At 37.4% G+C, this 12,445-nt stretch overlaps 1 protein-coding gene across 13 annotated transcripts in view; it reads left to right on the top strand.

The window, feature by feature from the left end:
• The window catches only part of Rap1a (RAP1A, member of RAS oncogene family), an 88,653-nt gene extending 81,910 nt beyond the window's left edge, over positions 1 to 6,743 (top strand). For 12 of the 13 annotated variants that reach the window (XM_026394128.2, XM_026394130.2, XM_077791157.1 and 9 more), the window contains 2 exons: positions 2,149 to 2,264; positions 6,047 to 6,743. In XM_026394128.2, the coding sequence (XP_026249913.1) occupies positions 2,149 to 2,235 (87 nt within the window). In that variant the 3' untranslated portion in view covers positions 2,236 to 2,264; positions 6,047 to 6,743. Of the gene's footprint in view, positions 1 to 2,148; positions 2,265 to 6,046 lie in introns of those variants that run through there. The other variant, XR_013342147.1, reaches the window with a different exon arrangement.
• The last annotated feature ends 5,702 nt before the right edge of the window (positions 6,744 to 12,445 follow it).

The raw sequence follows: 12,445 nt of genomic DNA on the forward strand, positions 1-12,445 counted from the left end.
ATTATTTACAGCTTTGGAATATATCACTCCATATTTTTTGCCTTTTTAACAATGTAATATTTTGACCATTTAAAAAAGTAAATAGATGATTGTTTATCATCTAAAAGAAATGTGACTACTTACTATCTTAATTACAGGTCAATAATTTTAAACTATTTTAAAATGTACTCAAAAGATCTAAGAATAATAAATTTCTGTGTACTTTTTATTCAGATTCTTCAGTTATTAACATTTTGCCACAGGTTTGTAAAAATAGTATTCATTTATTTCTAAATAGTTTAGTATGTATATCCTTGAATCAAAGACATTCTCTTACATAGCCACAACAAAACTATTAAAATCAAGAAAGTTGGACTGGGGTGCAACTTCATAGTAGAACACTTAACAACATGCGTGTTCAATATCATCCTAAGGTCAATCCCCAGCACCACAAAAGAAATAAAGAAAAATAATATCAGGAAAATTGATAATAACATAATTCGTGTTTGGTGTCCCTGTGTTGCTCCTTGAAGCCAGTTTGTTTGGGAGTTTTGTTATTGTTGTATTGGGGATTGAATCCAGGACTTCACACAATACTATTCAAGTGCTATTCCACAGAGTTAGACCCCAAGAACTTTTTATATTATTTTTATTTTTATTTTTGGAGGGGGGAGGATACCAGGGATTGAACTCAGGGTGCTCAACCACTGAGCCACATCCCCAGCCCTGTTTTGTATTTTATTTAGAGACAGGGTCTCTCTGAGTTGTTTGGCACCTGCCTCGCCATTGCTGCCTGTCCCAGCTGCTGCTGGAATTACAGGCATGTGCCACTGTGCCTGGCATGAGAACTTTTTGAGACAGGGTGTCACTAAATTACTCAGGCTGACCTTGCCATTCTCCTGCCTTAGCTTTCTCAGTAATTGGGATTACAGGCATGTGTCACCATGCCCAGCTAGGCAGGTTTTGTTTTTGTTTGGGGGTGTTTTTTTGTTTTGTTTTCCTTTTTAGGCAGTATAATTTTTTTTATCCATCTCTGCAAAGCACTGTTTATTCCAGATAAGTAACAGTAAGGGACTTCCATGATACTTGTTTTTATCCCAGGTCTGCATTTCATAGTGAAGTGCCAAATTCAGCTGATCTATTCCAAGTTTCAACACTTTTGTATTCTTACCACTATAAACTGTATATAATTACATCAGAATTAAAATAATCTGCTTTTGCAAAATAAGTATGGCTGTACTTTTATCTTTGATACTTTGTACTTTTACTTTAACATATCATTTGTCCCTTCAAATCAAGGATCAGTGAACTTTTTCTTTTTTTTAGTTTTAACCAAAATTTAGTATCACTAAAAGGGGTCAAACAGAAATCATATATCTTTATATGTGATACCTGAAGACAGATTGAATACCTCTTTTATCCTATCTCACCCAAAAATGTATAACTGAAATCTAATTGTTAGCCAATATCAGACAAACTCAAATTCAGGGGACATTTTATGACTCTACTAGCTTTTTTTCATAAATGACAATGCCCTGAAAGGCAGCATCCAAGGAACTCTTCCTGATTTTAAAAGCCTGAAAATTCAGGAAACAAAATGTAGTGTGTGATCCTGGATGAACTGATTCTATCCCTGGAGGGGAAAGTGGCTTTTTAGGACATTATTGGGATAGTTGATGAGACTGCAGTTTGTACTATAGACAATACAAAGTAAAGTATCAATGCTTAAATATCTTGAATGTGATAACTGTAAGATACTTATGAAAGAGAGTATTTTTGTTCTTGGGAAATACACACTTGATTCATAAGGGACCTATGGAATACAGACTACTCTTATATGGTTGAGAAAACTGTGTGTGTGCATATTTAGAGAGAAAAATGGTAAATTAAGTGGCAAAATGTTACTGATTGGTGGATCAGTACTATTCTTGCAACTTTTCTCTTAATTTTAAAGTTTTTACTACCAGTTCTTAATATTGAATGTCTGAGAGCAATAAATAGGTAAGTCCTGCTTTACCCTAACTAAGGGTCAGCTGGGGCTTCTAAGAAACTCAACTTCAAAACAAAGCAGCAAAATACAGATCTAAGAGCATAATATTTAACAGAACCAAAATTGCTTTGTGGGATGAAGTCTCAAATATTGGTTAAGTACTTTTTCCTTCTTTTTAGATATTTTATGACCTGGTCAGACAGATAAATAGAAAAACACCAGTGGAAAAGAAGAAGCCTAAAAAGAAATCATGCCTGCTGCTCTAGACCCGAAGTCAGCAGCAGCTCTGAGCCAGGTAAGATGCTAAAAGTAAAACAAATGCCTTTCTCATCATCTCCTTTTGGAATTTTTCCAACTTGGCCCACTTTTTTTTTTTTTTTTTTACCTATTCTGGGTATTTCTGAGCTTCTGTGCTTTGTACATGTGATATACCCTTGAAGACACATTCATCTGTTGGATTATTTAGCTCCTGCATGAAATTCTAAGCTGTGAGAGGGTGACGAGCAGGTCTGATTTGCTCACCACTGTGTTTCTAGCACCTGCTGCAGGATGGGTATTAATCACATGCGTGCCTGTAATCCCAGCAACTCAAGAGGCTCAGGGAAGAGGATTGCATGTTCAAGGCCAGCCTCAGCAATTTAGTGAGACCCTGTCTCAAAACAGAAGATAAAAAGGGCCAAGGATGTATCTCAGTGGTAAAGCACCCCTGGGTTCAATCCCCAGTACCAATTAAAAAAAAAAAATCTTAATGGATAATAGGTATTTAAAAAATAGGGCTTGGGGCTGGGGATGTAGCTCAAGAGTAGAATACTTGCCTAGCATGTCTGAGGCCCTGGATTCAATCCCCAGCCCTGAAAAAAAAAAAAAAAATAGGACTTGAATACTTTCCTGGATGATTCCCAAACTCATGCTGAATTAAAGTGAAACAGTGATTACTCTGAAAGAAAAAGACAAAAGTGCATGTCTGATCAGTTTATCTCAGACACACCCATATATATCAGTAGTGATCACTTTCCCTAAATGTATTCCTGCCCTGATTTCTAACACCATGGATTAGTTTTGCCCCTCTTTGAACTTTACATAAACAAAAACATATAACATTATTTTATTTCTGACTATTTTCATGAGAATTACCCATGTTGCGTGTAGCAATAGTTCATTTTATTGTGCTATACTTTATTTTATTGCATGACTAACTTAGTAATATATTTATATATTCTGCTGTTGACAGATGTTAGGGCATTTTTCAGGAATCAGGATGGATAATTCTGCCTGCATATTCTTGTGCATTTTTTTGTGACATATGCATGCATTTCTGTCCATGTGTACGTCTAGGAATGGAGTGGCCTGATCATATGTTATGTACGTTGACAACTTTAGGAGATTCTGCTAAAAAAGTTTTTCAAAGTGGTTTTACCAGTTAACACACCCTTGGTGGTTTATGAGTTCTACATCCTCCCCAAAATTGGTGTTACCAGCCTTTATAACTTGAGCCATTCTCGTGGATGTGTAGTAGTACATTATTATAGTTTTGGTAGTCATTCCCTCTCAGGTGTATGTTGATATCTTTCTTTTTTTTTTAGTTTTTGGTGGACACAACATCTTTATTTTATTTTTATGTGGTGCTGAGGATTGAACCCAGCGCCCGCGCATGCCAGGCAAGCGCACTACCGCTTGAGCCACATCCCCAGCCCCATGTTGATATCTTTCCAAAAAAATGTTTTACCTATAAGCTTCTGAGTAGTAGTTAACTTTAAGTATCATGTAAGTTTTGTGGCACAGGGAATTAGACCCAGAGGCACTCTATTACTGAGCAACGTCCTGGCCTGAAATTTGTGATCCTCCTGCTTCAGCCTTCTGAGTTGCTAGGATTACAGGCATGTGCCACCATAGCTGGCTACCACTTAAGTTTTTGTTAAGTGGACCCAGTGGAAATTAGTGACAGTATTTAATAAAGCTGCCTATCAAGTGAGAAACCAGGCTATATAGGATCAATTATTATCATTTAATAATTATGTATTCAAATTCTCTAAGGTTTTTTTCCTTTATTGACTGTGAATAATACTCCAAAAGGATGTTTTCATGAGTAGTTTTATGATGTAGCTTGATGCTGATTACATGAGTATTACTGAACTTCATCAAGTTAGAGGAAAGTAAACTCTTGCCAGTTGAGAGTTGGTTGTCCTAACTCTCGTCAGTTTTGTTTTGTCTTTTGAGTTCATTTAGTAGATGACCTCTTCCAAAGCTCTAAATAACTTCCATCTTCTTCCTTAGAGATATAAGTGAATAAATTGGCCAGTATCACTCACTGTTTAATATGTTTAACAATATAATTTGGCCAGTATCACTCACTGTTTTTTAAGGAAAACAATTGAGTAAGTGTATCCCCCTTTTAAGTGAAAAGCAAAGGAAAAATGGACAGAATAGAATAAAGGGTATAGAGATTGTCTTTGAGAGTCAGATTAAGAAATAATAGCTTTGGGCCAAATGGTTGTTTTAGGATTTTAGTGAAATTTGATTTAATAACTTTAATTCATCAGTTCCCTGGAAGTTGTTATTGTTAAGATTACTGTCTTTTGTGTGTATTCAGGGAAGGGTGCAAAGATAAGGACTTTAGTTCTTAAATACATTGTTTCACTCCTTTGTAGTTGACACCATTACCTAGGTTGATCCTAGTTTAAGTTTCCATTTAAGAAGATGTTCTTTTAGTTTGTTTAAAGGAAAAGATGCCATCGTTTAGTATATTATAACTTTAAAAATTCATTCATGTACAGTATGACAGTGTATTATAAATTTTACCTTAGAGGAGAGAAATCTTGGCCTAGATCTAGAAATAAGGTTTTCATCCTAGTTACATCAATTCTTAGACTATGTACATAATTTATCTTACAATATGGATGTTTGATAATACCAAATAGGTGGCTTAGTAGTCAGACTACTTTGCAGTGCATTTTGTTGTGATCATTATGCATGCTGTTCCTGTACTTTTAAAAGAACTGAAGCCAGGGTAGTATGCACACTGGAGTCCCAGTCTCAGGAGGCTGAGGCAGAAGGATTGCTTGAACCCAAGAGTTAGAGGTTATCCTGAGCAGTATAGCAAGATCCTATCTCAAAAGTACTGAGACACGGGATAGATTTAAATAATAACAATTTTGAACATTTTTAGTACAGAGTATATGAATCTTGAGGGCAGCTTATCTAGTCTGTAGCCTCTAAACAGAATCATAATAAAGCATGTTAATGTTTTTTTTATACGTCCCATTTTTTAAGACCTCTGAGAGAAATTAGTCATAAGGAGTTCTTCTTTTAAAGTAATTTTCTTCTGGTAAGCAATAATAGTTTCTGATTGTTCTACTCTTGAATTTGGGTTTTTTCTATGTCATCTCTTGCCCTGCCTTTATTAGAAGTGGTCATCCTAATGTACATAAGTGTAAACTAACAGAATAAATTTCTCATGGAAAGTTCATGCAGGCAAGTGTCATTTTCTTAGTGGAAAGGGAAATTTTAAAAATAAGATGAAAGTGGGATAGAAATGAAAGGTCACTATTGTCCTCTTTATGAACAGGACTGTAGGATACAATATGATACAACAAGTATAATGAAACCAAGGAAAGGCTAAAATTGATCAATTATAGACTCCCTTTCTTGAGTTTAGTCTTTATATTTCATTATTTTAAAAAACTTTTTTTCCTTTCTACATTTTTTATTGGTGCATTATAGTTGTACATAATGGGGATTTCTTGTTACATATTTGTACATGCACACAATATAATTTGGCCAGTATCACTCACCAGCATTAAAACATTTTAAAAATAAATTCAAAATAGCTCTGTTATATTATTACTAGTTATCTAGTAATAATCAGCTAGGATCATTGTATCTTTGTGTGCATGCATGCACATGTATGCTGGGGATCAAACGCAGGGTCTTATGCATCACTAGGCATGTATTCTGTCATTGAGCTACATCCCCAGGCTAAGATCATGGTTTTCTATGTTATTGAATATCTACTTGATTACTACTATATTTTGACATCTAGAGATAACCATATATGTGTGTATGTGTTTAATATTCTAGATTACAGGAATGAAGAACTGTTGCCTACTTGGAAAGTGCCAGCATTCCAGACTTCAAAAAATAAATCTGAAGAGGCTTCTCCTGTTTTATATATTATGTGAAGAATTTAGATCTTATGTTGGTTTGCACAAGTTCCCTGGAGAAAAAAAAATTTTTGCTCTGTGTATATCTCTTGGAAAATAAGACAATAGCATTTCTCCTTTGCAATAGCAGTTATAACAGATGTGAAAATAAATATACTTGACTCTAATACAATTATACAAAAGAGCATGGATGCATTTCAAATGTTAGATATTGCTACTATAATCAAATGATTTCATATTGACCTTTTTATCATGATTCCTCCCTGTTAAGCACTAAAAGTTGAATCATTATACTTTATATCTGTAATGATATAATCAATTATGAAATTTCCCCTCAAACTCATTGCAGCAGATAACTTTTTTGAGTCATTGACTTCATTTTATATTTAAAAAATTATGAGATATCATCTGTCATTATATTCTAATTAAAATTGTTTGTGCATAATGCTTTGGAAAAAATGGGTCTTTTATAGGAAAAACTGGGATAACTGATTTCTATAGCTTTCAAAGCTAAAATATATAATATACTAAACCAACTCTAATATGGCTTCTTGTGTTTTACTGTCAGATTAAATTACAGCTTTTATGGATGATTAAATTTTAGTACATTTTCATTTGGTTTGTGTGTTTTTGTTATTGTTTATAGATTTAAGGACTTTATTTTATAATGACCACATTGTTTTAAATGCGACAGTAGCTCCTTTCTGCCTGGTATCTGCAGAATTCTTGGCTTTAAACTATACTAACTGGTGATTTCTGTAGGAACAGACCTCCTACTTCCTGTTCCACATAATATTTATTCCTACTATACAGTATAATACATCAGACTACATAGAATAGTTTTGTATATTCTCTCTTGATCTTAAACATTGTATCTTGCTGAATAAAATATCCCACTGTGTATTATTTTTATATGTAAAGAGATAAGTTTAATACTGTATCAGGGTTTAACTTTTACTATTTCAAATCTTCCACAGCTTGTAATTTTATTAAGGAAATCCTTTTGCCATTGTTAATTTGTTGGGTGTGGGTCCACCAATGAAGTGTTATGTAAAAGCTTTCAAACTTGCTTTATAATAGATTAAAGATTTTGAGAGAAGTAAGTGAAAGTTAAAACACATAAAAAGAATGTGTTAATTACTTTTGCTTTGACTATATATGAAGTAGTATAGTAGTAGTAATATGAAAAAGATTACTAAGTTAAAATTTTAGCTGGCTATATAGTGGTGCTTTTCTTTTCCTTCCCAATTATTTCCATTTTTAGAAAAGATGGGGCTTAAGTAGGGCATGGACCCAGGATGATGTTGCTTATGTGTTCTCCATAAAGAAAGAGAGCCAACAGCTTGTTAGCCAGTGAAGTACTGGAGAAGGAAAGAAACAAGCTTAGGAAGCCTGTGCCTTGTCCCTGAATATCAAGGAGGAGATCAGTCCTAGAAAGTCTAAATCATTGCTCAGGGATCTAGATACTGTCTCATTGCAACTAGGTGTGAAACAATGTTCATGCCTTGCTGTGATTTTTTTTCCAGGAGTGTGGTCAGCCCATTAGTTACTGAATTGACATTTAAAAGTCAGCTTTCAAATGTAAGTTCTTTCCAGCCTGAGAAAATGTTAAAAATATTGTTTTTAAAAATTGGAAATTGTATTTTTTTGAGTTTCTAATAAACTTAGTTGCCTAATAACACTTCCCTCTTCTGATCCAATATGCATATGTCCGTGATTGAGATTGAGGGGCAAAAAAATATATAATAAATTTTAAAAATCAGTGAAACATTAGGGCCAATTTGTTCAGGTCAGTGAGGTTTGCTTTGTTTTTGTTTTTTGTTTTTGAAATGTGGTTTCACTATGTTGCCCATACTGGCTTCAAACTCCTGGACTCAAGTGATTCTACCACCTCAGCCTCCCAAATAGCTGGGACCACAGATGAGCGTGTTCCCAACTTAGAGATATACTCTTAATTTAAGTCCTCTTAAGTTCTACTTTACACACCTCTCAAACTTTTTCATAGAAAAACATGCAAACCAGAGAACTTTCTATTTTACATAGGTTGTTTAATTATTTGTTACATTAAATACAAATTATTAAATAAGACTTAACTTTCAGTCGGCTTGACAAGTAGCATAAACTCACTTTCCTCTCCTTTAGAATAATAGTGGAGAAAGATGATTGTTGTTGGATTCTCTGTCACATCTTACACAGTCTACTTGGTTTAAAGGTGGAACTACCAAGAAAAGGTGCTTTTTTAGCACACTGGTGAGCAGAGCAAGACCAGCTGAAATCGAGAGACGCGCAGTGTTAATCTCAAGAAAATCTGTGGTTGCCCAGCAAGCCAGAAAGGCATCCTGGGAGAAAATGAGAAGGGTGTGTTTTTGTATTGTCCCTATGTGAACTCCTTAGTCTTGGTTCCAGTGGAAAGATATATTTTTGTAGCTGAAAAATCAATAGACTAGGATATTACACAAGTCTCCTGTGATAAATATCTAGGAACTGAAAGAACCCATATTAGTATTTGAGGCTATTTAAAGTATAATAGCTTTGGTTATATGAGTAACATATAATTTTAAAGAAGGTTTGATGCCACATTTAATAGTTTTCTTTTTCCAACTAAAAACAAACCACTTTAATGGCTTATTAGTGCTCCCAGTCTAGGTTTAGAAATTAAGTGAATACATAATCTAACTATAATCTTTCCCTCCACCAGGGGGAGTTTCAGTATTGGTAACACTGCTACAAGCCCTGCAAGTATTCAAGCCATCTCTTCTACACACACTGCATTCCTCCCAGAGTCATCTAGGCTCCCTCAAGAGTTTACAATCTAGTTGGGCAGGAAAGATACACAAATCAAATTCATCCAAGATATGGATAACAATAACTTACTGAACTTGAGTCCCCTCTCAAGAATGGAGAAATGCAGGGCTGGGGATATAGCTCAGTTGGTAGAGTGCTTCCCTCATGAGCACAAAGCCCTTGGTTCAATCCCTAGCACCATTAAAAAAAAAACAAAAACTAGAATAGAGAAATGCAGGTGTTGATGTGTTGCCCGCTTCTTCCTCAACTCTGAACTCATATCTGTTTGGTACCTTGATCTGCCACCACCAATGGCCATCTTTCACTCCTCAGTGAAACAGTCAATTCTTTGAAGTTAATGTACTTGGAAAACTTAATATTTAGGGGAAATATCTTTATTTTATTACAGAATTTATTAAAACAGGTGACTTGGTGTGTAGTTATTCTTTACATATGAATAATAATAAAAACATTCTGCATTTTGTACCTAGCTAATTTAAGATATTTTGCGTCTTTCTCCTCACAGGGGTGTGGTTTGGGGGGGGGGGTGAGAGAGAGAGAAAGCGAGTGAGCAAGCATATGCCTGAGTTTTAGGGACTAAGGGACAGAAAGAATTAAGGAATACCATGGTATTTTCCTTTCTAAGCAATCCTAATAAGCTGTTAGAAGCTCTTATAAATCATATGTCTTTTGAAACCAAAGTGCAAAGAAATTGTCAGGTAATGTGGAGGAGGAAAATAATTTATAAAACAACCTTCTCTTTGGGTCTTATACTTATTTAGGTTTTAATATGTGTTAAAATAGCTCCACCTGAATTAGCTCCAAATTTAAAAGGGTAGAGTGGTTTGGGTGCTCTTTCAAAATATGGAAAGAGCCCATCTTACAGTGAGAGAAATGATTGTGAGCCGCCTAAACCACATAGCTATTAGCATGTGTAATCTCCAGAAGTATGAATATTAAAACTGGGCTTGGTAGCATTGTCCTGTAATTCCAGCCACTCAGGAGGCTGAAACAGGAAGATCTCAAGTTTGAGGCCAGCCTCAGCACCTTATTAAGACCGTGTCTCAAAACAAAAAATTGAAAGAGCTGGGATGTGACTTGATGGTAGAATATTTGCCCAGAATGGTGAGACCCTGGATCCATCCCCTGTACTGCAAAAGAAAAAAGTCAAAATTGAAAGTTACTCCTGAAAATGTAGTACAGATATTACATTGATCATGGGTTTTTCTTACTGCAGTTTTATCTTGGGTTAGTTGAATGTGTAGTCCATTTATTGCCTTGTCCTGCTTAAATATTCTAATTGAGAGCAGTGGGAGGCTTTGGACTGGGTGCCTAGTTCTGTTTTCTAGGAAGGGAACATGGATTTTGCTTTTTGAAATAAATAGCTTTAAAAGGGAATTGATGGGGAGCATATTCTTTGGGCTTGTTAAGAAGTGGCCTCCTGTGGTTCTGGGCCCAAGTTGTGATGTACATTTTCCCACTAATTGCTTCTCTTAAGAAGCAAGAGACTGGCTGTTCCTCTTGAGGAAAATCCTTAATAAACCTTTCCATTTTAAACAGTGCTGTGTCTCTTTTGAACTGTTGTTTTCAAAGAATTTTTTTTTAAGCTCAACCCTTTCCGAATTTTGTGCTAAATGTCATAGGGCCCACACAGCAAAACAGGGCATGACTTACGGGCCTATCAGCAAACATTTATTGTGCTTCTACTGTATACCATGTGCAGTCTATGCTTGGGCGGACCATACAGACAAAATCTTTTAAAAAATTGTAAAGTGTGTGTGTGTGTGTGTGTGTGTACACGCACACATACACTTAGTAAGAGAGCTCTTTTCCTTAATCCACCCCTGTTGGGTAGGTGCAAACTTTCCCACCAGATCCCATCAGGCCACCCCCTGGGGGTGAGAGAAAGGGCACAGGCCATATTCATGTAGCCCCCTGCCATTCTAGCCGCAGGCATCACTGAGGTCTTTCTCCACTTTGATGGGTTGGGAATTTGAAGGAGCCACCAGGATTAAGGGAATGCAAAGCATGTAGACTTCCCAGTTTGAAATGTAGGAACTAGAATAGTGGGACCAGAGCCTAGCCCCTGCCTGTCTTCCATGGGCAGGGGATACATTTAATGGAGAAGTTTAAAGAGGGTATTGGATCCCTTCACTCCCACCAGGGTCCTGAAGCCTATGCCAGAAGCTTTGGGGTCCTTCAGGCCCTTGGAAACACTGATGCAAAGCTAAACCCTTATTTTCTGGTATATAAATGATTTATTTTTTAAAAATCTTTATTTTTTAGTTGTAGATGGACAATACCTTTATTTATTTATCTTTATGTGGTGCTGAAGCTCGAACCCAGTGCTTCACACATGCTAGGCAAGAGCTCTACCACTGAGCCACAGTCGCAGCCCCCATAAATGATTTATCTGAATAGAAGCTTAGAACCTCAGCCCAGAGATCCAACACCAACACCAGACACCAGTCTGGCCCCGAGCTCTCCATAATGAGCAAGCTCACTGGCCAGTGGTGGGTAAGGAAGTTGGTTCATTGAGGTGGTCTGGGATGACACTAGCCTTGACTGCTCTGCTCAGGGAGCTGAGTTGATGCAGGGGATTCAGTTGCTGTACCTACCCACTTGGAATAAACTGTTACTTTAAAAAAAAAATTTGCCTAATATCCTCCCCTTTCCCACCATTTCTACACAAATGGCTGTACACATGCTGCCTTGCTGGCAGCGCAGCTCCTGGTTGGGAGACAATGTCTGGAGTGTGGCCAGAAGTGGGACTGGAGGTGTGGAAGGCACCAACACCCAACTCTCAACTTCCTTCCCCATTGCCCTGCCTGTCCCTCAACAGTCACAATGAGGGGAGGAGAATCTAGTAGACTCAATGTCCCTGGTAGGGTGGGGCCCTAGCCTAGTAAGTCAGAAAAGGTCTCAGGGCAGGGTAAGTCTGGGATCAGACACTGGCAGAAGAAATGAGAAAGATCAGGTCAGGAAGGCCAGTGGAAAGGGGTCAGCCCAAGAGGGGAAACATTGGAAGACAGGTAACCTCTGGGATGGCAGGTGGATCCATTTGGGACTGAGCAGGCATAGCTCTGAAGGACCCCAGCTCAGGGCAGCCCAGTGACAGCAGATAGGGAGTAAGTGGGAGGTGAGGACTGAGGCTCCCCAGATAGCCTGCGTTAAAATAGAATTGGCCTGAGAAACCAGATGAGCAGGCCAGGGAACAGGGAAGTGCACAACAGCTTGGAGAGGGAGGCTGGGGACCAAAGTTCCCGGAGGTCACCATGTCCCAGCCTGCCCTCTCCTGGGGAATGGGCTGTGGAGTAGAATGAAAAGAGGCCTTGGGAGACAGCCTTGCCTGCTGGCCTTCCTGAAGCAGAAGCCAGAGCCGGGCCCGGCCTGCGTCTTGCTCTGGGAGTCGAGATCACCTTGGGAGCCCTGTGCTCAGTGCTAAAGATGCAGAAATGAGGAACGAGCAGTTGCTCCCAGCCCAGCGAGGAGAAGCAGCAAACAGAAGTGACTTACAAAGTAAATACTATGG

The sequence above is a fragment of the Urocitellus parryii genome, chromosome 11 (genome assembly GCF_045843805.1).
Source record: "Urocitellus parryii isolate mUroPar1 chromosome 11, mUroPar1.hap1, whole genome shotgun sequence".
NCBI classification, from domain to species: Eukaryota; Metazoa; Chordata; class Mammalia; order Rodentia; family Sciuridae; genus Urocitellus; species Urocitellus parryii.